Source organism: Moschus berezovskii, chromosome 11 (genome assembly GCF_049115385.1).
Source record: "Moschus berezovskii isolate FMDL1 chromosome 11, NW_MosBer_1.0, whole genome shotgun sequence".
In the NCBI taxonomy this organism is placed as follows: domain Eukaryota; kingdom Metazoa; phylum Chordata; class Mammalia; order Artiodactyla; family Moschidae; genus Moschus; species Moschus berezovskii.
In genome coordinates, this window is record NC_142470.1 from 102,850,646 (window position 1) to 102,878,577 (window position 27,932).

The 27,932-nt window shown below is 43.9% G+C and overlaps 1 protein-coding gene across 5 annotated transcripts in view; it reads right to left on the reverse strand.

Moving 5' to 3' along the window:
* The window catches only part of NPAS2 (neuronal PAS domain protein 2), a 216,010-nt gene that overhangs the window by 80,018 nt on the left and 108,060 nt on the right, over positions 1-27,932 (reverse strand). For all 5 annotated transcript variants that reach the window (XM_055401013.2, XM_055401012.2, XM_055401010.2 and 2 more), the window contains exons 3-4: positions 24,654-24,802; positions 3,781-3,872 (exon numbers count right to left, since the gene is read on the reverse strand). In XM_055401013.2, the coding sequence (XP_055256988.2) occupies positions 3,781-3,872; positions 24,654-24,802 (241 nt within the window). The remainder of the gene's footprint in view (positions 1-3,780; positions 3,873-24,653; positions 24,803-27,932) is intronic.

Genomic DNA, 27,932 nt, shown 5'->3' on the forward strand with positions numbered 1-27,932 from the left:
TCCGGGCTAAGAGAAAAGATGGCTGTAGCTTTTCTGAACAAAATTCAGAAACATCATATATTTCATAACTGTCTGTCAACGAGAGTGTCCCTTCCTTTGAATTTACTTGTTCTAACGCTTGGGGCCACCATCTTGGGCAGCGTTCACTCAACCAGCTTGGCTAGCTGCAACCAAGTCGCTTTCGTTCTTTCTAATCCCACAACGGGATGAGTCCTCCTGGAGTCTGCTTTGGGGCCTTTTGGGAGAAGAGGAAGGAAGCGGGGATTCACACTCAGATGACACCAGCAGTGCCATTCCCTGGGGTCTGATGGGCTCTGTCCTGGGTTTCATCTTCATTTGAAAAGGGAAACGCCTAGTTATGAAGACATGGCATCTGGATTCCTCGTGCTCCCTGGAGTGGCTGTGAACAAAGGAGGGGGATGTGCAGCTGGGATGGGACGCACACCATGGAGAAGCTGCTCTCTGGAAAATGAGAGCCTCACCCCATGGGGACCATTGCAGGGAAGGCACAGGAGGTTCCTGTCACCCATCACCCGGTCCGCGTCTCCTGAGGAGCAAAAGGGTGGAGGAGGAGCCTAACACAGTCAGAGACAAATCTAAAGTTCTGGTTGGAGGGTCTTCCAGATGCCTCAAAGATGCAATTTACCCAGAACGCCTGCTTGTTGTACAGGCTTAATTTGGGGTCCAATTCACTTTTGCAGCATGGTTTCCTTTAGACCGGCTTCAAAGAGTCTACACTAGGAGCAGAGGAAAGTGCATAATGCATATCCATACAAATCTAAACTCTTCTTTTTCCAGAAATTTCAGCCTTCTAAATCTCAGTTCAGCCCCAATTTTCAACTTCAAAATAAAGACTGTTATAAGAGAAAAGGAAGGACACTATATAATAACCAAGGGATCAGTCCAAGAAGATACCACAATTGTAAACATATATGCACCCAATACAGGAGCACCTCAATATATAAGGCAAACGTTAACAGACAGAAAAGGAGAAATTGACAGTAATACAACAATAGTGGGGGACCTTAACACTTCACTGACATCAACAGGCAGATCACCCACGTGGAAAAGCAATAAGGAAGTATGAGCCTTAAATGACACATTAGACTAGGGGACATAACTGGTGATTATAGAGTACTCCATCCAAAAGCAGCAGAGTACAATTTTGTTTCAGGGCCACATGGAACATTCTCCAGGACTGACCACACGCTGGGCTACAAAGTGAACTTCGGCAAATTTAAGAAAACTGAAATCCTATCAAACATCTTTTCTAACCACAACGCTATGAGATCAGAAATCAACTACAAAAAAAAACAAAAACAAAAAACAACCCTGCAAAAAACACAAATACAGGGAAACTAAACAATTTGCTACTAAACAGCCAGTGGATCATTGAAGAAATCAAACAGGCAATAAAAAATACCTAAAGACAAATGAAAATGAAGACCTAACAATCTAAAAACCTATGGGACTCATCAAAAGCAGTTTGAAGAGGGAAGTTCATAGAGATATGAGGTTACCTCCAGAAACAATAAAAATCTCAAATAAACAACTTAACCTTACATCTCACTGGACAGGAGTTTAAGCAAACTCCAGGATACGGTGAAGTACAGGGAAGCGTCCTGCTTCCCTGCAGTTCATGGGGTCACAAAGAGTCGGACATGACTGAGCGACTGAACAACCATCTTACACCTAAAGCAACTAGAGACAGAACAAAATAGCCCCAAAGCTGATAGAAGGAAAGCAATCATAAAGGCCAGAGCAGAAATAAACAAAATAGAGACTAAGGAAACAATAGAAAAGATCAATGAAACTAAAAGCCGGTTCTTTGAACAGATAAACAAAACCTATAAACCTTCAGCCAGATACATCAAGTGAAAAAGGGACAGGGTCCAAGGCAATAAAATCAGAAATGCAAAAGAAGTTACAACTGAAATACAGGCTCCACTGAAATACAGGCCACCATGAGACTACTACAAGAAACTACATTTTTAACGTTATAAAAATCTTATTTCCTCAAACACCTTTGATACCTTGAAACTCTCTTGGGGGCGGGGAGGGTAGAATGTGCCACAGGCTTCTAAAGAGTGTTATGTGCTATAGGGTTATATGTTTTAATTACTTTTCCCTAAGAATTAGGAGATAAAGCGATTTCTGTGAAATAGCATAATGATACAATAATTCAACCTTGTATATCACAAGCTGCTCCAAATTTAACATACTTAAAATGCATTGCTTCTGGAGAAAGTTCTGTATTTTCTTTAAATATAGTTCACATGCAGATTTAAGTATCTTTCATTTCATGCAAATGTTCATTAATGCGTTTATATTTCATAATATTTAGACAGCTTCATTCTGGCATTTTCTTACTCGAGTAACTTTCTGTTTTCTGCAGTTAATCTATGTAAATTAAAGTTTATATCAGTCTTATATAGGCACATAAGACGAGATCTAGAAAGCTGGAGCCCAAAGAGTCACCTTCTAATACCCTGCCTGGAACCAGTGACACAGCCAGCATCTGACTTCTTTTGACTGAATCCATCCACCCCAGGCTTCTGCTTCTACTTCAAGGGCTCAGACACACCACCTCTTGGGCTTTCTCTATGTCCACCACGGTATCTGAACACTCCCAGTCTTATCCCTAGTTTAGAAGTCAGAACCAGCTGGATGGTTTTGCAGTGACTTATCCTTATCTGGGCTTCCCCAGTGACTCAGTGGTAAAGAACTCGCCTGCTAATGCAGGAGACACAAGATACGTGGGTTTGATCCCTGGGTCAGGAAGATCCCCTAGAGGAGGGCTGGGCAACCCACTCCAGTATTCTTGCCTGGAGAATCCCCATGGACAGAGGAGCCTGTTGGGCTACAGTCCATGGGGTCGCAAGAGTCGGACACGACTGAAATGACTTAGCACACAGCACATCCTCATCTGCCCTGAGAAGTCTCACCCCTAGAAACACATGAGGCAGGCCAGGCACTCAGATCAGCCAGACTTCCTCCAATCCAGCCCAGCAGATGGGCGCAGGCACATAACTTTTCAGAGGAAGAAATGTGAGCTTCTCCGCACAGAGAGAGCACACTCTGGGGACTCGGGGGGTGGGACATGGCCATGCATGGTTGATACCATACACCATGTTGATGAAACAGGACCTCAAGTTAAAGGCATAATTTTAAAAGAAGACTTTTGCTTTAAAAATGTGTCCTACCAAGAATATATAATTGTTGCATTGGGCTTCCCTGGTGGCTCAGAGGGCAAAGAATCTGCCTGCAATGAGGCAGACCAGGGTTCGATCCCTGGGTCGGGAAGACCTCCTGGAAAAGAGAAGGGCTACCCACTCCAGTATTCTTGCCTGGAGAATTCCATGAACAGAGGAGCTTGGTGGGCTACAGTCCATGGGGTCGCAAAGGGTCAGACACAATAGCATACAGGCATATGCATATATATATTCTACATAAATACCCTCGCTGTCCCTACTGCTGGCTCCTTCCCTGCCTGGCTCTCCCGCTGTGTCCTCTGGGTGGGAGGCTGGAGCGGGTCTGCCCTGTAGTCACCATGGCAACAGGACACATTCGCACTGAGTTTGGGGATTCTGGCTTTTCCTGCCCAACTTGGTAGCCAAAACACACACCACAGCAGGCAGATTTTTTTCAAGAGTCTGTCTGTTCCTAGCCTTCCTTTCAGGGTCAAGAACAGTTGTTTACTTCGGGCACAGGGTCTTATCTGGAACAAGCAGCTACATTTTAATCCGCAACCCATCAAGCTAATTGAAACATGCATCTCACCTCTAACATCAGCTGGGTGAACTCTTCATTACTGAGGAACGAAGGCTTCCAGTCCGGCTGAATGTCACAGACTTCCGTTTGCGTTGAGACTTCTAAAAACAAACAAACAAACAAAAAAACCTCAAACTTTTAGATGAAAAGACACCTAGAAACTGGAATTAAGAAATGACACACATGTTATTTCTATGCAATTTCGTATAAATGTGTAGTTTAATAAAAGAAGCTTAAATAAAAGTTTAATAAAATAAGGACATATGCTACTCTGATCTCCAAAGATGGGGTACAGTGGAGATAATGGACTCTTGATGTTTTCTCCTTTTGACCTTTAATGAGGTCTCTGGGAAGAGAGAACCCCACCCTCTGCACTGGGTGTAGTGCCTGCGATTAGCACATGGCACCTTGCCCTTGAATTTCTACATGACAAAGCCCATCATCAGCGGCTGGAGTCAGGTAGTTGCCACCTGGGTTTTCCTGGTGGCTCAGTTGGTAAAGAATCCACCTGCAGTGCAGGAGACGGGGGTTCCATCCCTGACTGGAGAAGATCCCCTAGAGAAGGAAAGGGCAACCCACTCTGGTTATCAAGGCAACAGGAACAAGGACAGGGGTGGAGGGGCATGTCCTTAAGCTGTTTCTTCATGGTCAAGGCAAAACAAAATACTTCAGTGAGCTGGGATTTTAAAAATCCCAGAAACATCTTAGGGCACGAAGTTCCTAACCTACTGCGTTTGTGCAGATTGCAATGTATGTTTCAGCATTTCCAGTTACTGAAGTAAAATTTGTTATTCAAAAACATGCTGCTTAGTTGTTTTGAAGGCCAGAATTTACTTTTCCTAAAACTTTCTGGGGTTAAACTGTACTTTGCCCGTTTCAAGTAACTACCTTGTTCGCAAGACGTTATTCGTATTTGTAAATCTAATAGTCACTGGTCTACACAGGACTCTGTAAACACTCTAGTTTTCTTGCCCTTTTGTGCTTTTTTTCCCTTTAAAATAGTTGATTGAAATTGTTTTTTTTCCTATTCATGTTTTAGAAGAATTTCTTTCTGCTTCACAACTTGGCAATTTTGTGTAAATTCTTAGCATTTTTGTCAAGTTTGGGAAAACACCAATCAAGTTTCTTTCCTAGAAGAACTGTAAAATTTCAGAGCATTTCACCTTTTTTTTCTTTTTGGTTCACTGACTAACCTGCAATGCTCATGCTTTATTTTTTAATTTTTATATAATTTTTAAAGTTTTTCCTTTAATGTGGACCATTTTTAAAGTCTTTACTGAATTTGTTATGTTACTACTTCTGTTTTATGTTTTGTTTTTTTTACTACAAGGCGTGTAGGATCTTAGCTCCCCGACCAGGGATGGCCCCACACCCACTGCATTGGAAGCTAACGTCTTAACCACTGGACCACCAGGGAAGTCCCTAATTTTTATACAGTTTTTAAAAGTTACTTTCCACTTGCAGTTAATGTAAAACCTTGGTTATATTCCACACATCATATAGCACATCCTTGAGCTTATCCCACGCCCGACAGTTTGTCCCTCTCACGCCTCCACCCCTTGACTGTCTGCCCCCATCACTGGTAACCACGAGTTAGTTCTCTATACCTGTGAGCCTGCTTCTTTCTGGTTATATTCACCAGTTGGTTGTACTTTTTTAGACTCTCTATGTAAGTGATATCATACAGTATTTGTCTTTCTCCATCTGAATTATTTCACTTTGCATAATGCCCTCCAAGTCTATACATATCGCTGTGTGCTAACTCGCTTCAATACTGTCCGACTCTTTGCAGCCTTATGGACTGTACCTGCCAGGCTCCTCTGTCTATGGTATTCTCCAGGCAAGAATACTAGAGTGGGCTGCCATGCCCTCCTCCAAGGGATCTTCCCGACCCAGGGCTCGAACCCACATCTCCTACATTTCCTGCATTGGCAGGTGGGTTCTTTACCACTAGCACCACCTGGGAAGCCCTCATATTGCTACAAATGGCATTAGTTCATTCTTTTTTACGCCTATGTAATCATCTGCTGTGTATATGTACCACATAATCTTTATTCATTCATCTGTCGATGAACACTTAGGTAGTTTCCAGGGATTCTAGCTCCCTGACCAGGGATTAAACCTGTACCTCCTGCATTAGAAGGCAAAGTCTTAACCACTGGGCTGCCAGGGAAATCCCAAGAATTCAGTGTTATAATCAAATCACTGATTTTTCTCTGAGATGGTGGAGGAATGGGACGGGGGGACCAATTTCACAATAGAATGGGAAAGACTAGAGATCTCTTCAAGAAAATTAGAGATACCAAGGGAACATTTCATGCAAAGATGGGCTCGATAAAGGACAGAAATGGTATGGACCTAACAGAAGCAGAAGATATTAAGAAGAGGTGGCAAGAATACACAGAAGAACTGTACAAAAAAGATCTTCATGGCCCAGATAATCATGATGGTGTGATCACTCACTTAGACCCAGACATCCTAGAATGCGAAGTCAAGTGGGCCTTAGGAAGCATCACTATGAACAAAGCTAGTAGAGGGGATGGAATTCCAGTTGAGCTATTTCAAGTCCTAAAAGATGCTGCTGTGAAGGTACTGCACTCAATATGCCAGCAAATTTGGAAAACTCAGCAGTGGCCACAGGACTGGAAAAGGTCAGTTTTCATCCCAGTCCCAAAGAAAGGCAATGCCAAAGAATGCTCAAACTACCGCAAATTGCACTCATCTCACACTCTAGCAAAGTCATATTCAAAATTCTCCAAGCCAGGCTTCAACAGTATGTGAACCATGAACTTCCAGATGTTCAAGCTAGATTTAGAAAAGGCGGAGGAACCAGAGATCAAATTGCCAACATCTGATGGATCATTGAAAAAGCAAGAGAGTTCCAGAAAAACATCTATCTCAGATTTATTGACTACACCAAAGCCTTTGATTGTGTGGATCACAATAAACTGCAGAAAATCCTTAAAGAGATGGGAGCACCAGACCACCTGACCTGCCTCCTGAGAAATCTGTATGCAGGTCAAGAAGCTACAGTTAGAACTGGACGTGGAACAACAGACTTGTTCCAAATAGGGAAAGGAGTACGTCAAGGCTGTATATTGTCACCTTGCTTATTTAACTTATATGCAGAGAACATGATGAGAAATGCCAGGCTGGATGAAGCAGGAATCAAGATTGCCGGGAGAAATATCAATAACCTCAGATATGCAGATGACACCACCCTTATGGCAGAAAGTGAAGAGGAACTAAACAGCCTCTTGATGAAACTGAAAGAGGAGAGTGAAAAAGTTGGCTTAAAGCTCAACCAACATTCAGAAAACTAAGATGATGGCATTTGGTCCCATCACTTCATGGCAAATAGGTGGGGAAACAGTGGCAGAATTTAGTGCAAAATCAGTGCAGATGGTGACTGCAACCATGAAATTAAAAGATGCTTGCTGCTTGGAAGAAAAGCTATGATCAACCTAGATGACATATTAAAAAGCAGAGAGAGGAGGGAGCAAGATGGCAGAGGAATAGGACAGTGAGACCACTATCTCCCCCACAAATTCATCAAAAGAACATTTGAACACTGAGTAAATTCCAAAAAACAACTTCTGAATGCAATCAGAGGACATCAGGCACCCAGAAAAGCAGCCCATTGTCTTTGAAAGGAGGTAGGAAAAAACATAAAAGATAAAAAGAGAGACAAAAGAGGTAGGGACAGAGCTCCATCCCGGGAAGGAAGGCTTAAAAAAGAGAGGTTTCCAAATACCAGGAAACACTCTCACTGGCGAGTCTGTGGTGAGCCTTGGAACCTCAGAGGGCCACATAACCGGGAGGAAAAAGAAAGAAATAATTAAAACCCACAGATTACCTGCCAAACGGTAACTCCCAGCGGAGAAACAGTGTAGACACCCACATCCGCCATCAGCAAGTGGGGGCTGGGTAAGGAGGAGCCGGCTGAACTGCTTAGAGAGAGGGCAGTCTGGGGGAGCTGACTGGAGATAGCAGAGCAGACTGTGGGGTAGCTACCCCGCTAAAAGGCAAAAAGCCTTAACCTAAGACTCCGCCAGCCCTGCTCACAGAACAAAGGACTGAGCAGAGCTAGCTGACTGCGGACGGCCCATCCCCCGCCGAGACCGGCAGGGGAGGGCAGCCAAGCCGGCAGGGGGCAACCGCGGCCCCAGAGAGGCATCCGATACCAAACTGCAGGCAGGCTTCGTTGCCAACCAAGACTTCATGGGTTTCTGACCGGTCAACATCCGCCTAAGAAGGTGTGCCAGCTGTACACACAGAAAACCGAGTGGGAGGGACCGGAGAGGCGATAAGTCTCAGCGACCGCGCTCACCAAACACCTGGTCACCTGAGCTGCTCAGACCGGGGAAGGCACAAAACGCAGGCCCAACCACGTCTGCGCCTTTGAGGAGTACCTGAGTACCTGAACCTGAGCCACTCAGACCTGGGAAGTGCATACAACCCAGTGCCGGCCTCAGACAGTTCCCAGCAGAGCAACCTAGAGCCTGTGCAGTGTAGACTGGGGCAGCACACATGCTATGAGCGGGGGCAAACCCAGTGTGGCCGAGACGCTGCGAGCACTCCGCACACACGCCAGAGATATTTGTCTGCAGCGTTCCTCCCTGCCCAGAACAGGACAGAACAAGTGAGCCTTAAAAAGTGTCCACCATCGCCCCCTAGTGTCAGGGAGGAAATTAGACACTGAAGAGACCAACAAACAGAAGCTAAAACAGAGGGAACCACCTTGGAAGTGACAGAGAAGTCTAGAGACTACTCCAAGAATCAGACCAAAAACCAGAGGCAAGAGGTTTAAGCCCAAATCCTGAGAACACCAGAGAACTCCTGACTCCAGGGAACATTAATCGATAGGAGCTCATCAAACGCCTCCATACCTACACTAAAACCAAGCACCACCCAAGGGTCAACAAGTTCCAGAGCAAGACATACCACGCAAATTCTCCAGCAACACAGGAGAATAGCCCTGAGCTTCAATATACAGGCTTCCCAAAGCCACTCCAAACCCACTGACATCTCATAACTCATTACTGGACACTTCATTGCACTCCAGAGAGAAGAAATCCAGCTCCACCCACCAGAACACCGACACAAGCTTCCCTAACCAGGGAACCTTGACAAGTCACACGTCCAACCCCACACACAACGAGGAAACTACATAATAAAGAGAACTCCACAAACGGCCAGAAAAGGGAAAGGTCACCCCAAGCACAGCAATATAAGCAAGATGAAGAGGCAGAGAAATACCCAGCAAGGAACAGGATAAATGCCCACCAACACAAACAAAAGAGGAAGATATAGGGAATCTACCTGATAAAGAATTTCGAATTTTGATGATGAAAATGATTCAAAATCTTGAAAGCAAAATGGAGTTACAGATAAATAACCTGGAGAAAATGATTGAGAAGATGCAAGAAAGGTTTAATAAGGATTTCGAGGAAATAAAAAAGAGTCAATATAAAATGAATAATGCAATAGATGAGATCAGAAACACTCTGGAGGGAACAAACAGTAGAATAATGGAGGCAGAAGACAGGATAAGCGAGCTAGAAGAAATAACTGCTAGCTATGGCTATATTATTTTCTACGTCACTTGTTTCACTGAGCCTGTGATATAATGCTGAACTGACAGTTCCATATGAGATCAATAATTGTAATAATGTGACTCTGGGTATGGGAAAAAGCAACAAGAGGAAATATTTTCCTGGACCAGGAGGCTAGTAAGACAGTGGTCCAGAGACTTTTGCTACTTGCAAGGCCTGGTCCAATTTTAGCACACTGAGTGGCCCATCACTTCCCTAGACCTGGGAATGAGCCTTCCCAGCACCGCGGGACACAATGGCCATGAAATGGTGTCACATGGTCAGATATGTGGCTATGAAGGGACCCTGCTGACTGGAAGTTGGTACTTGCCAGCTGCCTCTACAAAGATTACATCATGACCATTGCAAGCTGCTGACCTTCAACACCCCCTGAAAGAAGTTCAGGGTGAAAATCAGGAGTGAGGCACTCTGTGCTCTGAAAAAAAAAACAAAAACTGGCAGAACAGGCCTTCAGATAGTTAGATCTTTTCAGAAAAAGGTTTTATGAGTTCCAATTCTTGCATCTTCTCATACCTAGAAAAACACTGACGTCATTAATGGTGACATCTGCTTTGGATATTAAAAAAAAATTTTTTTTTTTACAATTAAAAGCCAAAATAGAGTAGATATGGTTCAGACATCCTGGGAAATAACTATTTCCCAGATATCCTGAAAAGTGATATTATGGGTGTGATTTCAGATTAGACGCTGTGACCTAATGTAGAACTTAATGTTCCTGTAATGCATTTTTGCTTCTGTACTTTGCTTACTGCTCATAAAACCAAAGTTACTCCATTTTAAGATAAGGTTGTTTTTAAGTAAAGATTCCTAAAATTGTTTTTGAAAAAAAAAAAAAAGAAACAGAGGGGAAAAAAGAAAAACGAATGAAAAGAAATGAGGACAGTATTAGAGACCTCTGGGACAATGTTAAATGCCACAACATTCGAATCATAGGAGTTCCAGAAGAAGAAGGCAAAAAGAAAGACCATGAGAGAATACTTGAGATAATAGTTGAAAAATTCCCTAAAATGGGGGAGGAAATAATCACCCAAGTCCAAGAAACCCAGAGAGTCCCTCACAGGATAAACCCAAGGCGAAATAATCCAAGACACATATTAATCAAATTCAGTTCAGTTCAGTTCAGTCGCTCAGTCATGTCCGACTCTTTGCGACCCCATGAATCACAGCATGCCAGGCCTCCCTGTCCATCACCAACTCCCAGAGTTCACTCAAACTCATGTCCATTGAGTCGGTGATGCCATCCAGCCATCTCATTCTCTGTCGTCCCCTTCTCCTCCCGCCCCCAATCCCTCCCAGCATCAGAGTCTTTTCCAGTGAGTCAACTCGTTGCATGAGGTGGCCAAAGTATTGGAGTTTCAGCTTTAGCATCAGTCCTTCCAATGAACACCCAGGATTGATCTCCTTTAGAAATTAACAAAGATCAAACACAAAGAACAAATATTAAAAGCAGCAAGGGAAAAGCAACAAATAACACACAAGGGGATTCCCATAAGGATAACAGCTGATCTTTCAACAGAAACTCTTCAGGCCAGGAGGGAATGGCAAGACATACTTAAAGTGATGAAAGAAAATACCCTACAGCCCAGATTACTGTACCCAGCAAGGATCTCATTTAAATATGAAGGAGAAATCAAAAGCTTTACAGACAAGCAAAAGCTGAGAGAATTCAGCATCACCAAACCAGCTCTCCAACAAATGCTAAAGGATCTTCTCTAGACAGGAAACACAGAAAGGGTGTATAAACTCAAACCCAAAACGACAAAGTAAATGGCAACGGGATCATACTTATTAATAATTATCTTAAACATAAATGGGTTGAATGCCCCAACCAAAAGACAAAGACTGGCTGAATGGATACAAAAACAAGACCCCCATATATGTTGTCTACAAGAGACCCACCTCAAAATGAGGAACACATACAGACTGAAAGTGAAGGGCTGGAAAAAGATATTCCATGCAAATAGAGACCAAAAGAAAGCAGGAGTAGCAATACTCATATCAGATAAAATAGACTTTAAAACAAAGGCTGTGAAAAGAGACAAAGAAGGAAACTACATAATGATCAAAGGATCAATCCAAGATGAAGATATAACAATTATAAATATTTATGCACCCAACATAGGAGCACTGCAATATGTAAGACAATTACTAACAAGTATGAAAGGGGAAATTAACAATAATGCAATAATAGTGGGAGACTTTAATACCCCACTCACACCTATGGATAGATCAACTAAACAGAAAATTAACAAGGAAACACAAACTTTAAATGATACAATAGAACAGTTAGACCTAATAGATCTCTATAAGACATTTCACCCCAAAACAATGAATTTCACCTTTTTCTCAAGCACACATGGAACATTTTCCAGGATAGATCACATCCTGGGCTATAAATCTAGCCTTGGTAAATTCAAAAAAACTGAAATCATTCCAAGCATCTTTTCTGACCACAATGCAGTAAGATTATATCTCAATTACAGGAGAAAAACTATTAAAAATGCCAACATATGGAGGCTGAACAACACGCTGCTGAATAACGAACAAATCATAGAAGAAATAAAAAGAAAATCAAAATACGCATAGAAATGAATGAAAATGAAAACACAACAACCCAAAACTTCTGGGACACTGTAAAAGCAGTGCTAGCTGCTGCTAAGTCACTTCAGTCGTGTCCGACTCTGTGTGACCCCATAGACGGAAGCCCACCAGGCTCCCCCGTCCCTGGGATTCTCCAGGCAAGAACACTGGAGTGGGTTGCCATTTCCTTCTCCAATGTGTGGAAGTGGAAAGTGAAAAGTGAAAGTGAAGTCGCTCAGTCGTGTCCGACCCTTAGCGACCCCACGGACTGCAGCCTACCAGGCTCCTCCATCCATGGGATTTTCTAGGCAATAGTACTGGAGTGGCTTGCCATTGCCTTCTCCGAAAAGCAGTGCTAAGGGGAAGGTTAATAGCAGTACAGGCACACCTCAAGAAACAAGAAAAAAGCCAACTAAATAACCTAACTCTACACCTAAAGAAACTAGAAAAGGAAGAAATGAAGAAATCTTAAAAATTAGGGCAGAAATAAATGCAAAAGAAACAAAAGAGACCATAGCAAAAATCAACAAAGCCAAAAGCTGGTTCTTTGAGAAGGTAAATAAAATTGACAAACCACTAGCCAGACTCATCAAGAAACAAAGGGAGAAGAACCAAATCAATAAAATTAGAAATGAAAATGGAGAGATCATAACCGAATACAAAGGATTATTAGAGAATACTATCAGCAATTATATGGCAATAAAATGAATAACCTGGAAGAAATGGACAAATTCCTAGAAAAGTACAACTTTCCAAAACTGAACCAGGAAGAAATAGAAAATCTGAACAGACCCATCACAAGCATGGAACTAGAGGCTGTAATCAAGAATCTTCCAGCAAACAAAAGCCCAGGTCCAGACGGCTTCACAGCCGAATTCTACCAAAAATTTGGAGAAGAGCTAACACCTATTCTACTCAAACTCTTCCAGAAAATTGCTGAAGAAGGGAAACTTCCAAACTCATTCTATGAGGCCACCATCACCCTAATCCCAAAACCTGGTAAAGACCCCACAAAAAAAGAAAACTATAGGCCAATATCACTGATGAACATAGATGCAAAAATCCTTAACAAAATTCTAGCAATCAGAATCCAACAACATATTAAGAAGATCATACATCATGACCAAGTGGGCTTTATCCCAGGAATGCAAGGATTCTTCAATATCCACAAATCAATCAACGTAATACACCACATTAACAAACTGAAAAATAAAAATCATATGATTATCTCAATAGATGCAGAGAAAGCCTTCGACAAAATTCAACATCCATTTATGATAAAAACCCTCCAGAAAGTGGGAATAGAAGGGACATACCTCAACATAATAAAAGCTATATATGACAAACCCACAGTAAGCATTATCCTCAACGGTGAAAAACTGAAAGCATTTCCCCTAAAGTCAGGAACAAGACAAGGGTGCCCACTCTCACCACTACTATTCAACATAGTTCTGGAAGTTTTGGCCACAGCAATCAGAGCAGAAAAAGACATAAAAGGAATACAAATTGGAAAAGAAGAAGTAAAACTTTCACTGTTCGTTGATGACATGATCCTCTACACAGAAAACCCTAAAGACTCTACCAGAAAACTACTAGAGCTAATCAATGAATACAGTAAAGTTGCAGGATATAAAATCAACACACAGAAATCCCTTGCATTCCTATACACTAATAATGAGAAAATAGAAAGAGAAATTAAGGAAACCATTCCATTCACTGTTGCAACGAAAAGAATTAAATACTTAGGAATATATCTACCTAAAGAAACAAAAGACCTGTACATAGAAAACTATAAAACACTGGTGAAAGTAATCAAAGAGGACACTAATAGATGGAGAAATATACCGTGTTCATGGATTGGAAGAATAAATATTGTGAAAATGAGTATACTACCCAAAGTAATTTATACATTCAATGCAATCCCTATCAAGCTACCAACGACATTTTTCACAGAGCTAGAACAAATAATCTCACATTTGTATGGAAATACAAAAAACCTCGAATAGCCAAAGTAATCTTGAGGAAGAATGGAACTGGGGGAATCAACCTGCCGGACTTCAGGCTCTACTACAAAGCCACAGTCATCAAGACAGTATAGTACTGGCATAAAGACAGAAATATAGATCAATGGAACAAAATAGAAAGCCCAGAGATAAATCCACACACCTATTGACACCTTATCTTTGACAAAGGAGGCAAGAATATAAAATGGAGAAAAGACAGTCTCTTTAACAAGTGGTGCTGGGAAAACTGGTCAGCCACTTGTAAAAGAATGAAACTAGAACACTTCCTAACACCATACATCAAAATAAACTCAAAATGGATTAGAGAGCTAAATGTAAGACCGGAAACTATAAAACTCCTAGAGAACGTAGGCAAAACACTCTCCGACATAAATCACAGCAGGATCCTCCAAGAACCACCTCCCAGAATATTGGAAATAAAAGCAAAAATAAACAAATGGGACCTAATTAAAATCAAAAGCTTCTGCACAGCAAAGGAAACTATAAGCAAGGTGAAAAGACAGCCTTCAGAATGGGGGAAAATAATAGCAAATGAAGCAACTGATAAAGGATTAATCTCCAAAACATACAAGCAACTCCTGCAGCTCAATTCCAGAAAAATAAACGACCCAATCAAAAAGTGGGCCAAAGAACTAAACAGACATTTCTCCAAAGAAGACATACAGATGGCTAACAAACACATGAAAAGATGCTCAACATCCCTCATAATCAGAGAAATGCAAATTAAAAGCACAATGAGGTACCGTTTCACACCAGTCAGAATGGCTGCTGTCCAAAAGTCTACATGCAATAAATGCTGGAGAGGGTGTGGAGAGAAGGGAACCCTCTTACACTGTTGGTGGGAATGCAAACTAGTACAGCCACAATGGAGAACAGTGTGGAGATTCCTCAAAAAATTGGAAATAGAACTGTCATATGATTCAGCAATCACACTTCCAGGCATACACACCGAGGAAACCAGAATTGAAAGAGACACATGTACTCCAATGTTCATTGCAGCACTGTTTATAATAGCGAGGACATGGAAGCAACCTAGATGTCCATCTGCAGACGAATGGATAAGAAAGCTTTGGTACATATACACAATGGAGTACTACTCAGCCATTAAAAAGAATCAGTTTGCATTTGAATCAGTTCTAATGAGGTGGATGAAACTGGAGCCTATTATACAGAGTGAAGTAAACCAGAAAGAAAAACAGCAATACAATACACTAACGCATATATATGGAATTTAGAAAGATGGAAATGATAACCCTGTATACGAGACAGCATAAGAGACACAGGTGTATAGAACAGTCTTTGGGACTCTGTGGGAGAGGATGAGGGTGGGATGATTTGGGAGAATGGCATTGAAACATGTATATTATCATATGTGAAACGAATCACCAGTCCAGGTTCGATGCATGATACAGGATGCTCAGGGCTGGTGCACGGGGATGACCCAGAGGGAGGATAAGGGGAGGAGGGAGGTGGGAGGAGGGTATAGGAAGGGGAACACATGTACACCCGGGGCAGATTCATGTCAATGTATGGCAAAACCAACCAATATAATATTGTAAAATAAAAAAAAAGAAAAAATTCCTTAAAAAAAAATATGAGTTCCTAAAATAAAAAAATAAAATAAAATAAATAAAAAGCAGAGACATTGCCAACAAAGATCTGATTAGTCAAAGCTAGGTTTGGATGTGAGAGTTGGAACATAAAGAAAGCTGAGCACCACAGAATTGATGCTTTTGAATTGTGGTGCTGGAGAAGACTCTTGAGAGTCCCCTGGACTGCAAGGAGATCCAACCAGTCCATCCTAAAGGAAATCGTTCCCAAATATTCATTGGAAGGACTGATGCTGAAGCTGAAACTCCAATACTTTGACCACCTGATGCAAAGAACTGATTCATTTAAAAAGACCTTGATGCTGGGAAAGATTGAAGGCAAGTGGAGAAGAGGAAATAAATTTAAAAAATAAAAAGGAGAACAGGGACGACAGAGGATGAGATGGTCGGATGGCATCACCAATGCGATGGACATGAGTGTGAGTAAGCTCTGAGAGTTGGTGATGGACAAGGAAGCCTGGTGTGCTGCAGTCCATTGGGTTACAAAGAGTTGGATATGACTGAATGACTGAACTGACTGAACTGAATCGAATCTCCACTGGCATTTCATGGGACCAACATCACAAGCTGTAGGTGACTTGGCAGGATGAGCAGAGCAATATGGTCCAAGTGGCTTCTAAATAGCAAGGGAAATACAGCCATATAGGAGCAATTTTTTAGGGAAGTGTTGCAATTAACAGTGGAACCCCCCAAAGCCTACCATAGTTAAGGTTGTACTTATGCCCTAGAACACCTGCCTCCCAATAGCTCGTGCTCCACAGGAACCAGCAGGACAATATTGGGCTATATATGGTCAAGGAAGAATCTAGAACATGGGGCAGAAAGTAGGCTGGTGGGGTAATTATTACCCTACCCAAGAGGGACATGTCTCCTTGCTCTGTTGTCCTCTCTACCCCACCCCCACCTTCTAAGGCAGACATCTGGAAGGGCAAGGGTGAGGACTGGGATTTGATACTGGGAGAAGATGATGTCGAACCAGCTGAGACTCACACAGGAAGAGGAAAGCACACAAGTCAGCCTGATCCTGTGGAAGTGACAGTTAGATGGCCATGAATAAGGCTACTCACTATGCCCTACAACTGACATAATTTAGAGGCTTCTCTTCTGTAATACCTCTGGCAACCCACTCCAGTCTTCTTGCCTGGAAATCCCATGGACAGAGGAGTCTGGTGGGCTAAAGTCCATGAGGTCACAAAGAGTTGGACATGACTTAGTGACTAAGTATGCCCCTGTAACAGATACTGATGACACATTTCCCTATGGAGAAACACGGTCAGATTCTCATTTTGATTTGGAATTACTTCCAGAAGTATGCATTCCAGGATCAAGGTTTATCTCCCAAACTGAGAAAACAGGGATGCTCGGCAGATTATTGATGAAAGAGCTAAGTTATTTTAATGACTACCTGCATAGCTAAAGTATCACGTGGTCTCCCTTCAGGATGAAGGCAGAAAGCACACCAAAATCCACAGTTCTGGGCCTCCCTGGTGGCCCAGGGGTTACAAGTCTGCCTGACAATGCAGGAGACACGGGTTCAATCCCTGATCCAGGAAGATCTCACATGCCATGGAGCAATTAAGCCTATGCATATCAACTACTGGAGAAGGAAATGGCAATCCACTCCAGTATTCTTGCCTGGAGAATCTCATGGACAGAGGAGCCTGGCGGGCTACTGTCCATGGGGTCGCAAGAGTTGGACACGACTTAGCGACTAAACCACCACCACCATATCAACTACTGAGCCCACGTGCCCTAGAGCCTGTGCCTGCAACAAGAGAAGCCACTGCAATGAGAGGCCCACACACTGCAATGAAGAGTAGCCCCCACTCCCAACTAGAGGAAACCCTTGTGCAGCAACGAAGACGCAGCAGAGTCAAAAATAAATTTAAAAAATGTATAAATCCACAGGTCTTAACCTAGACTGCATGCTGACTTCACCCGGGCATCTTTAAAAACATGGATGTTTAGGCCTGACCCAGGGGTGATCTGGTAGAAGGCTCTCCATCCCCAAATCAGTTGTGTTGGCCTATTTCTAGGGTATAAATACTCAGACCCTCGCTGGTTTCATGCTGCCAACATGATGTCAGCTGGCTTGCAAAACTCTTAAAAATTTAACAATCATCTTTTGCAAGCAGGTACAAACTGGCCCCAGCTCACAACCTGGGCTCCATCCCTAGACATTCTGATGTGTTAGTCTGTGAGGTGTGACCCAGTTACATATATATTTAAAAGCTTCTTGGGTGATTCTAAGGGACCACCAGGGGTGAGAACTAACAGTCTTAATGGCCACACTGGGGCTTCCCTGGGGGTCTAGTGGTTAAGAATCCTTCTGCCAATGCAGGGGACAGAGCTTCAATCCCCCCTGGTCTGGGAAAATCCCACATGGAGCAACTAAGCCTGTGAAGCTCAAGTGCCCTGGCCTGTGTCCTGCAACAAGAGAAGCCACTGGTGTGAGAAGCCCACACACACCACAGCAGAGCACAGCCCCACACACTGCCACTGGAGAAGGGCCACGCAGGGCAACAAAGACCCAGTGTGACCAAAACATGAATGAATAAGCAAATTAAAAACATAAATGGCCACACTAATGAACCGCTATAATGTGGCTATGATGTCTGTATCTAAAAGAGTCCCATACATTACCTGTCGTAGAGAAGCAGTATGGTTTAATGTTAAAAGCTTAGGCTCTGGAGACAGAACAGCCTGGTTTAGATTCTGTGCATTCTTGGCGTCTAATGTTAATGACCTAATGTCTTTATGCTTCAGTTGCCTCATCTGTGAAATGGTACAAACTCAAAGGGCCATTATGAGGCTCGTGTGAGTTATACCCTGGTGAATTACTCTATGGGGCTTTCCTGGTGGCTCAGATTAGGTAAAGAATCTGCCTGCAATGCAGGAGACCAGGGCTCAATTCCTGAATCAGGAAGACGCCCTGGAGAAGGGGATGGCTACCTACTCCAGTACTCTTGTCTGGAGAACTCTATGGACAGAGGAGCCTGGCGGACTACAGTCCGTAGGGTTGCAAAGAGTTGGACACGACTGAGTGACTGACACTTTCACGAGTTACTCTGTGGAGGCCTTAAACAACTGCCTGGCTCCGGGTGAGCCCCAAATGAATGCAGATTACTCTCCTTTGAAGATGCCTGCAGAGTTCACAACCATTTGGATTATAAGTAAAGTTATTACTTGTTTTTTGTTTTTTGCTTTAATCCAAATTTTGGTCCAGGCACTATACCTCTTCATAAAATCTATCATGGATTTTCTATTTTCTTTTGTGTAAGGAATAAGGATGAGGGAGATCTTGGGATGATTCTGGTTGCATTTCAGTGGGTCGTGTAGGGTAGGGCTCAGTTTTATGAAAAAGGTGAGGTGGACACAGGAGCTCCAGGTGGTAGCAGGCTGAATTTCTGCTGACCCATCCTCTCCAGCTTCCAGATTTGACAGTTCTGTAATTCCACAGTGGGCAGAGCCCAGCATAAATGTCACACGGATGAACTTGATCCCGGCTGTCCTATTTCTCAGTGACACTGACCTGGTTTGAGTAATTTGCACAAAATATCTTGGTAATCAAACCAACCTGCTCTTTCATTTAACTAAATCATCATTTAGGACACATAACCATTCTGCTTAAACTATTAGCGGAAATCAAATGCTGCTGCAATACTTTATTCCAATCCCGGCTTGATTGTTCTCCCCCAACTTTTAACAAAAGCAATTAACATGTTCTTTACTCTCCCCTGGGCAGCTTTGGGGGGGGGATGAAAAAGGAGGCTATATCATTACTGTCACATTTGTAATAGGTATACACAATTATGACAGAAATAATAAAAGAATAGCAAGTATAATGAAACTTTCTAGTGTTCCAGCTGTGCCCTCTCCCATGAAATCATCTTGTCTAGGAAAATGTTCAGTGAAGGAGAAGCCTCATGGCAAGCACAGAAGAACTGTAATTATCTCCTCAATAATCTGACATTTCTGACTTTAATATGCTTGGTTGCTTGGTGTCATGATTAAGAAAAAAAAAAGAATCCAGCTCTTCCTGCTTGTTAGTAGTTCCTGAATCCTCCCAACTGTTCCTAAATTTTCGGTACCACCCATAGGCAAGTGCTAGTGCACGGTGGGCAATGCTAGGAGTTAAAAGGGTTTGCGTGTGTGCTCAGCTGCTCTAGTCATGTCCAACTCTGAAAGTCTGTCCATGGGATTCTCCAGGCGAGAATACTGGAGTGGGCTATGCTGACCTCCTCCAGGGGATCTTCTCGACCCAGGGATCAAACTCACGTCTCTTAAATCTCCTGCGTCGGCAGGTGGGCTCTTTACCACTAGCACCACCTGGGAGGACGAAGAGGTAAAAGGGTAAAATGAAGAGAGGGTAGTTTGAGAAAGATGTAAGTTCAAGGATGGATTCAAACTGTAAATTCATAGAATGGGATACTAGGTACCAAGGAAGAAGAACTAGCCATCAAGCTGGAAGCGCACGGCTTCATCACACAAACAGGATGTTCATAATATACGATTTCATCTGAATAAGGCTCCAACAGGAAAAAACCCATCTCTGGTATTAGAAGTCAGTCAGAGGGGACTTCCCTGGTGGTCCACTGGTTAAGGATCTGCCTTGCCAATGCAGTGGACATGGGTTCAATCCCTGCTCCAGGAACTAAGATCCTACATGCGGCGGGGCAACTACGCCGGTGCACCACAGTACTGAGCCCAAGAACCGCACCTACTGAAGCCTGTGTGCCTAGAGCCGAGAGAATCCACTGCAATGAGAAGCCTGCACACAGCAACGAAGAGTAACCCCCACTCACTGCAAGCAGAGAAAGCCCATCTGCAGCATCAAACCAGTGAAGAAAGAAAGAAACAGGAAGACAGGAAGGAAGGAAGATAGAAAGAAAGCAGTCAGAGATTATCTGTGGGGAAAGCAGAGTTAAACAGGAGGGGCGTCTACTGGGGAAGCTTTCATTTCGTGGCCTGGGGGTTGGTTTCCTGGCTGCATTCACCCTGTGATGACTGATTCAACCACACAGTCATGACTGTGTATTTTCTGTATGTGTGTTATCCCTTTATAAAGTATCAAAGCTTTTTTTTTTTAAGTGGACTGCTAACTAGATAATCTTAGGTCAAAGGATAAATTCTGACTCCCTCCCTTTTTCTATATACAAGAGTAACTCAAAATGGGCCAACTATCTAAATGTTTAATTTATGGCTTATATCTAAATGCTTAAATTGTAGCTTAAAATTATAAAAGTCTGGCTCCCCTGGTGGTCCAGTGCTTAAGAATCTGCCTGCTGATGCAGGGGACATAGGTTTGATCCCTGGTCCAAGAAGACCCCAAAAGCCATGGAACAACTAAGCCCAGGGGCCACAGCTATTGAGCCTCTGCTCTGAAGCCTGCAGGTCGCCAACTACTGAGCTCACGCACAGCAACTACTGAAGCTGTGCACCCTGGAGCGCTGTGCTCCAGGAGAGACAACGAGAGAAGTCACCACAGTGAGAAGCCCACACACCACAACTCGAGCAGCCCCCACGCTCCACTGCTGGAGAAAGTCCACACACAGCAACAGAGACCCGGTGCAGCAAAAAACAGCAATAAATAAATATTTAAAAAAGAAAGTGAAAAGACAACTCACAGAATGAGGATTATATTTGCAAATTACGTATTTGATAAGGGTCTAGTATCCAGAATGCATGAAGAACTCTTACAACTCAACAGCAAAAACATAAATAACCTGATTAAAAATGGGCAAAGGATTTGAACAGACATCCTCAAAGGACGATGATACAAACTGCCACTAAGTCCATGAAAAGCTCAACATCATTAGGTATTAGGGAAATGCAAACCAAAACCACAATGAGATATCACTTGTTACCAACTAGGAAGGCTACAATAAACATATACACACAAACACACACACACAACTGTCAACAAGTACTGGTGAGGATGTGGAGGAACTGGAACCTTCATACATTGCTGTTGGGAATGTAAAGTGGTGCAACTGCTATGGAAATCTTGGCAGTTTCCCTAAAATGTAAATGCCGAGTTACCATTCGACCCAGCAGTTCCACTCCTACATACATACCGAGAGAACTGAAAATATATATCCACTCAAAAAAAGTACAGGAATGTACACAGCAGCATTATTTAACAGCCCCAAAATGAAAGTGCCCAAATGTCTGTCAAAAGATAAACAGATAAATGAAATGGTATATCCATACAATAGAATATTATTTGGCCATAAAATGAAATCATTGAAACACAGGTAGTTGTTAACATATGTATGTTAAGTGAAAAAAACTAGAAACAAAAGAATCAACATATTGTATGATTCCATGTGTATGGGGTGGGTTTAGTTGCTAAGTCATGTCTCACCCTTGCAACATCATGGAGCCTGCCAGGCTCCTCTATCCATGAGACTTTCCAGGCAAGAGTACTAGAGTAGGTTGTCATTTCCTTCTCCAGGGAATCTTCCCGATTTAGGGATCAAACCTGCATGCATCTCCTGCATTGGCAGGCAGATTCTTTACCACTAGCACCACCTGGGAATCCCCACAGGGTTTCTTTGGGGGACAATACCTTGAGATAGTGTTGATGCTTGCACAACCTCATGAAAAGATTGTACTAAAACCCACAGAGCTATAAACTTTAAAGTAGCAAAGTTTATGCTATGTGAGTTACATCTCATTGAAAAAACAGATTTGACATCTTTCAGTTCAGTTCAGTTGCTCAGTCTTGTCCGACTCTTTGTGACCCCATGAATCACAGCACGCCAGGCCTCCCTGTCCATCACCAACTCCCGGAGTTCACTCAAACTCATGTCCATCAAGTTGGTGATGCCATCCAGCCATCTCATTCTCGGTCGTCCCCTTCTCCTCCCGCCCCCAATCCCTCCCAGCATCAGACTCTTTTCCAGTGAGTCAACTTGTCGCATGAGGTGGCCAAAGTATTGCAGTTTCAGCTTTAGCATCAGTCCTTCCAATGAGCACCCAGGACTGATCTCCTTTAGAATGGACTGGTTGGATCTCCTTGCAGTCCAAGGGACTCTCAAGAGTCTTCTCCAGCACCACAGTTCAAAAGCATCAATTCTTCGGCGCTCAGCTTTCTTCACAGTCCAACTCTCAAATCCATACGTGACCACTGGAAAAAGCATAGTCTTGACTAGATGTGCTGGAGAAGACTCTTGAGAGTCCCTTGGACTGCAAGGAGATCCAACCAGTCCATTCTAGAGGAGATCAATCCTGGGTGTTCATTGGAGGGACTGATGCTAAAGCTGAAACTCCAATACTTTGGCCATCTCATGTGAAGAGCTGACTCACTGGAAAAGACTCTGATGCTGGGAGGGATTGGGGGCGGGAGGAGACAGGGATGACAGAGAATGAGATGGCTGGATGGCATCACCAGCTCGATGGACATGAGTTTGAGTGAACTCCGGGAGTTGGTGATGGACAGGGAGGCCTGGCGTGCTGTGATTCATGGGGTCGCAAAGAGTTGGACATGACTGAGCGACTGAACTGAACTGAACTGACTGACTAGATGGACCTTTGTTGGCAAAGTAATGTCTCTGCTTTTTAATATGCTATCTAGGTTGGTCATAACTTTCCTTCCAAGGAGTAAGTGTCTTTTAATTTCATGGCTGCAATTAGCATCTGCAGTGATTTTGGAGCCCAAAAAAATAAAGTCTGACACTGCTTCCACTGTTTCCCCATCTATTTCCCATGAAGTGATGGGACCAGATGCCATGATCTTTGTTTTCTGAATGTTGAGCTTCAAGCCAACTTTTTCACTCTCCTCTTTCACTTTCATCAAGAGGCTTTTGAGTTCCTCTTCACTTTCTGCCATAAGGGTTGTGTCATCTGCATATCTGAGGTTATTGATATTTCTCCTGGCAATCTTGATTCCAGCTTGTGATTCTTCCAGCCCAGCGTTCCTCATGATGTACTCTGCATATAAGTTAAATAAGCTGGGTGACAATATACAACCTTGACGTACTCCTTTTCCTATTTGGAACCAGTCTGTTGTTCCATGTCCAGTTCTGACTGTTGCTTCCTGACCTGTATACAGGTTTCTCAAGAGGCAGGTCAGGTGGTCTGGTATTCCCATCTCTTTCAGAATGTTCCACAGTTTATTGTGATCCACACAGTCAAAGGCTTTGGCATAGTCAATGAAGCAGAAATAGATGTTTTTCTGGAACTCTCTTGCTTTCTCCATGATCCAGCAGATGTTGGCAATTTGATCTCTGGTGCCTCTGCCTTTTTTAAAACCTGCTTGAACATCTGGAAGTTCATGGTTCACATATTGCTAAAGCCTGGCTTGGAGAATTTTGAGCATGACTTTACTAGCGTGTGAGATGAGTGCAACTGTGACATCTTTAGGTCAGTTAATTATTTTTGATTACTTTTTCCCATGGTGTTGCTGAGAAGGCCAAAGACTTTAGGGGTGGTGGTGGAAATGAATGGAGACATCAGTACAGTTGAAGTCAATGGGAAATTAATACCTGGGCATGATGCCTGCAGGGCTGAATAAGAAGGACTGCTCTAGACATTTTTAATCAAGATGCTCCCATAGTTGGTGCTGCCCTGCTTGGACTGGGTGCTACCTGTGAGTCTGCCCCTCTGGCTGAGAAAGCAATTTGGGAGGGGCGTGTCCTGCCCCAAATCTGCTGGAGATGGGGATTTTCTGGAGGATGGAGTGTGTTGGAAAGAGGAAACCTATGGCCAAGGAGGTCAGGTTTGCTGGGGAGACCCAAGCAGGAGGACAAACTTGATGAAAGTGAGAGAAAAGTGAAAGCATTAGTCGCTTGGTCCTGTCTGACTCTTTACGACCTCATGGACTGTAGCCCACCAGGCTCCTCTATCCAAGGAATTCTCCAGGCTAGAATACTGGAGTGGGTAGCCATTCTCTTCTCCATCGGATCTTCCCAACCCAGGGATTGAACCCTGGCCCCTTGCACTGCAGGCAGATTCTTTACTGTCTGAATCACCAGGGAAGCCAACTTGATAAAGTCGTCAAGTGGAAATGGCAGGAAGAGAAATAAAGACGGAAAGAGGGTAATGGTTACCATTGTGTTTCTGCAAGAACCCAATGACCTTCTCCAGCACGGTGGTCTTGTCCATCTTCCGTGTGTTGCCAGGCAGCATGGAGCTGAGCTCTTTGATAAGGACATTGAACTGGTCCCGACGCTTCTTCTCAGACTTGTTTCGGGAAGCTCTGTCAACACAAAAAGTGAAAGTGTTAGTCTCTCACTCGTGTCTGACTCTTTGTGACCCCATGAACTGTAGCCCCCCAAGCTCCTCTGTCCATGAGATTTCCCAGTCAAGAAAGCTGGAGTGAGTTGCCATCTTCTACTCCAGGGGATCTTCCCGAGCCAAGGATGGAACTCAGGTCTTCAACATTGCATGAAAGGCACAGGTTACTGGAACAGTCCACTTTCAGAAGGTTTTCTTATAGGATGGAGGTACTTTAGGTCAGAGGGTATTCTGCTGAGATTATCTGATCAAAACTTTTCAAGGAGGGACTTCCCTGGTGGTCCAGTGGCTAAGACTGTGCTCTTAATGCAGGGGCCCAGGATCCGTCCCTGGTCAGGGAACTAGATCCCACATGATGCAACCAAGAGTTTGAATGCTGCAAGCAAGATCAAAGAGCCACAACTAAGAGCTGGTGCTGCCACATAAGTGAAAACAAATATTCAAATCATGGTTCTAATTAAAAAAACAAAAACAAAGGTAGAAATTTTTCAGGGAAAGGAATATTTGTCACATTTCCGAGCTGGGTGATGGGGACGGAGAAAACGTTATGCTAGACTCCTGGACACAGACAGCGTTAGTGAGGCCTGTCAGTCAGTCAGTCAGCTGCTCAGTTGTGTCCGACTCTTTGTGATCCCATGGGCTGTAGCCTGCCAAGCTCCTTTGTCCATGGGATTCTCCTGGCAAGAATACTGGAGTGGGTTGCCATTTCCTCCTCCAGGGGATCTTCCTGACTCAGGATCAAACTGTCTTCTGCATTGGCAGGTGGATTCTTTCCCACTGAGCCACCTGGGAAGCTCAGATGCAAAATCTTACAGATGGACTCCACAGTCAGAGCTCAGCTGCTCTGACTCCAGAAATGAACGACATACTCTTCATCAATATAAATAGCCCTGAAGCGTTTGCTTTAACAGCCCATTCTCAAGCCCAAACCAGGTTCCTTCTAACCCAGAGCACCCAGCTTCTGGTACCAAGATCACAAAGGATAGGCAGGCACCCCAAGCATTCAGTAGAGAGCCAGTACCAACAGAGCACAAACCCTGTCCCCTGCCCCAGAGCTCATCATCCTGCTGGGGAGTCCAGGCACACCCCCGCAAAACCATCCACAAGCCACACACGGTCCAGAGCCAACGTGACAGGGATTGCACATGACTGCCAAGCCACACTAAATGTATCTGAACCCTTTTTAAAATGACACAGTGGGACTCCCCTGGTGGCACAGTAGACGAGAGTCCACTTGTCAACGCAGGGGACGTGGATTTGGTCCCTGATCCAGGAAGATCCCAAGTGCTGCAGAGCAACTAAGCCTGCGAGCCACAGCTGTTGAGCCCGTGCTCTAGAGCCCGGCAGCCACAACTCCCGAAGCCCATATGCTCTAGAGCCTGTGCTCTGCAGCAAGAGAAACCACTGCAAGGAGAAACCTGGGAAGAACAGCTCCTGCGTGCTGCAACTAGAGAAAGCCCGTGCACAGCAACAAAGACCCAACACAGCCAAAAGTGATAAATACATTAATTAATTTAAAAAATGACATGGTGGGAACTTCAATGCACATTACAAAGTGAAAGAGCCAATCTAAAAAGTCTCCATACTCAAGAGTCCAATGCTATGACATTCTGCAAAAGGCAAAACTATGGCAATAGTGAAAAGATCAGTAGGCCAGGGGTTGAGGGGGGAGGGATGAAAACATGGAGTCCAGAGAATTTTAGGAATGGGAAACTGCTCTGTATGACATCATGATGGGGCATGCATTTGCCCAAACCCATAGACGGTATGATCCCAAGAGTGAACCCGACAGTAGACTATAGTCTTTGGGGGGATAATGACCTGTCAATGCAGCATCATCAGTTGCAGCAAATGGACCACCCTTGTTGGGGGCTGTTGATAATAGGGGAGGCTACGCATATACACAGTCAGAGGGCATATGGCAAAAGAGGGCATGTGTCCTTCCACCCATCCTTCTGGGAACTTAAAACTGTTCTAAAAATAGAGTATATTAAAAAAAAATGACATACTACACCACACAACTACAGAAGTATTCAGTGCGGAGTCACTCAGTTTGAGGGGTCTTCCCACTGAGGCTCTGAGGACCAAAGGGTCCCAGGAACTTGGAGAGGAAACCATGGCTGCAGGGGCTGCTCTATTAAATAAAGACCCCCCGCCACCACCCCCGCCCTAACCACCTGTACCAGCCTGGGAAGCAGGGCTGTCCCAGAGGCCTTGATCCTTAGCATATCACAGGCCGGGGGCCAGTTCTCAGCTCCGCAGGTCAAGCCCCTCCTCCACGGCCAGCTTACTTAAAGTTGATCCAGGACTGGGAAGGCAGACTCACCCCTCCCACATCCAGCCCAGATGGATTTGTTCCAGAAAGTCAGTTTAGTGAGAGAACAGGGACCACAGCTGCAGGGCCCATCAAACTCAGTCTACTTTCTGGTCCAGGCACCCTGGGGCCCAGGATCAAGGTGCTGGGGCAGCTAGTCACCGACCAGGAGGTCACTGGCCAATGTGTGGTCAGGACAGGATGCTGGCTGTTGTTGTTCAGTTGCTCAGTCGTGCCCGACTCTTTGTGACCCCATGGACTGCAGCATGCCAGACTTCCCTGTTCATCACTATCTCCCAGAGTTTGCTCAAACTCATATCTGTTGAGTCAGTGATGCCATCCAGCCATCTCATCCTCTGCTGCCCCCTTCTCCTCTTACCCTCACTCTTTCCCACCATCAGGGTCTCTTCCAATGAGTCAGCTCTTCGCATCAGGTGGCCAAAATATTGGAGCTTCAGCATCAGTCCTTCCAATGAATATTCAGGGTTGATTTCCTTTAGGATTGGCTGGTTTGATCTCCTTGCAGCCCAAGGGACTCTCAAGAGTCCTCTCCAACACCACAGTTCAAAAGCATCAGTTCTTCGGCTCTCAGACTTCTTTATGGTCCAACTGTCACATCCATACATGACTACTGGAAAAATCATAGCTTTGACTATACCGACCTTTGTCAAGCAAAATGATGTCTCTGCTTTTCGATATGCTGTTTAGGTTTGTCATAGCTTTTCTTTTAAGGAGATAGCATCTTTTAATTCTGTGGCTACAGTCACCACCTGCAGTG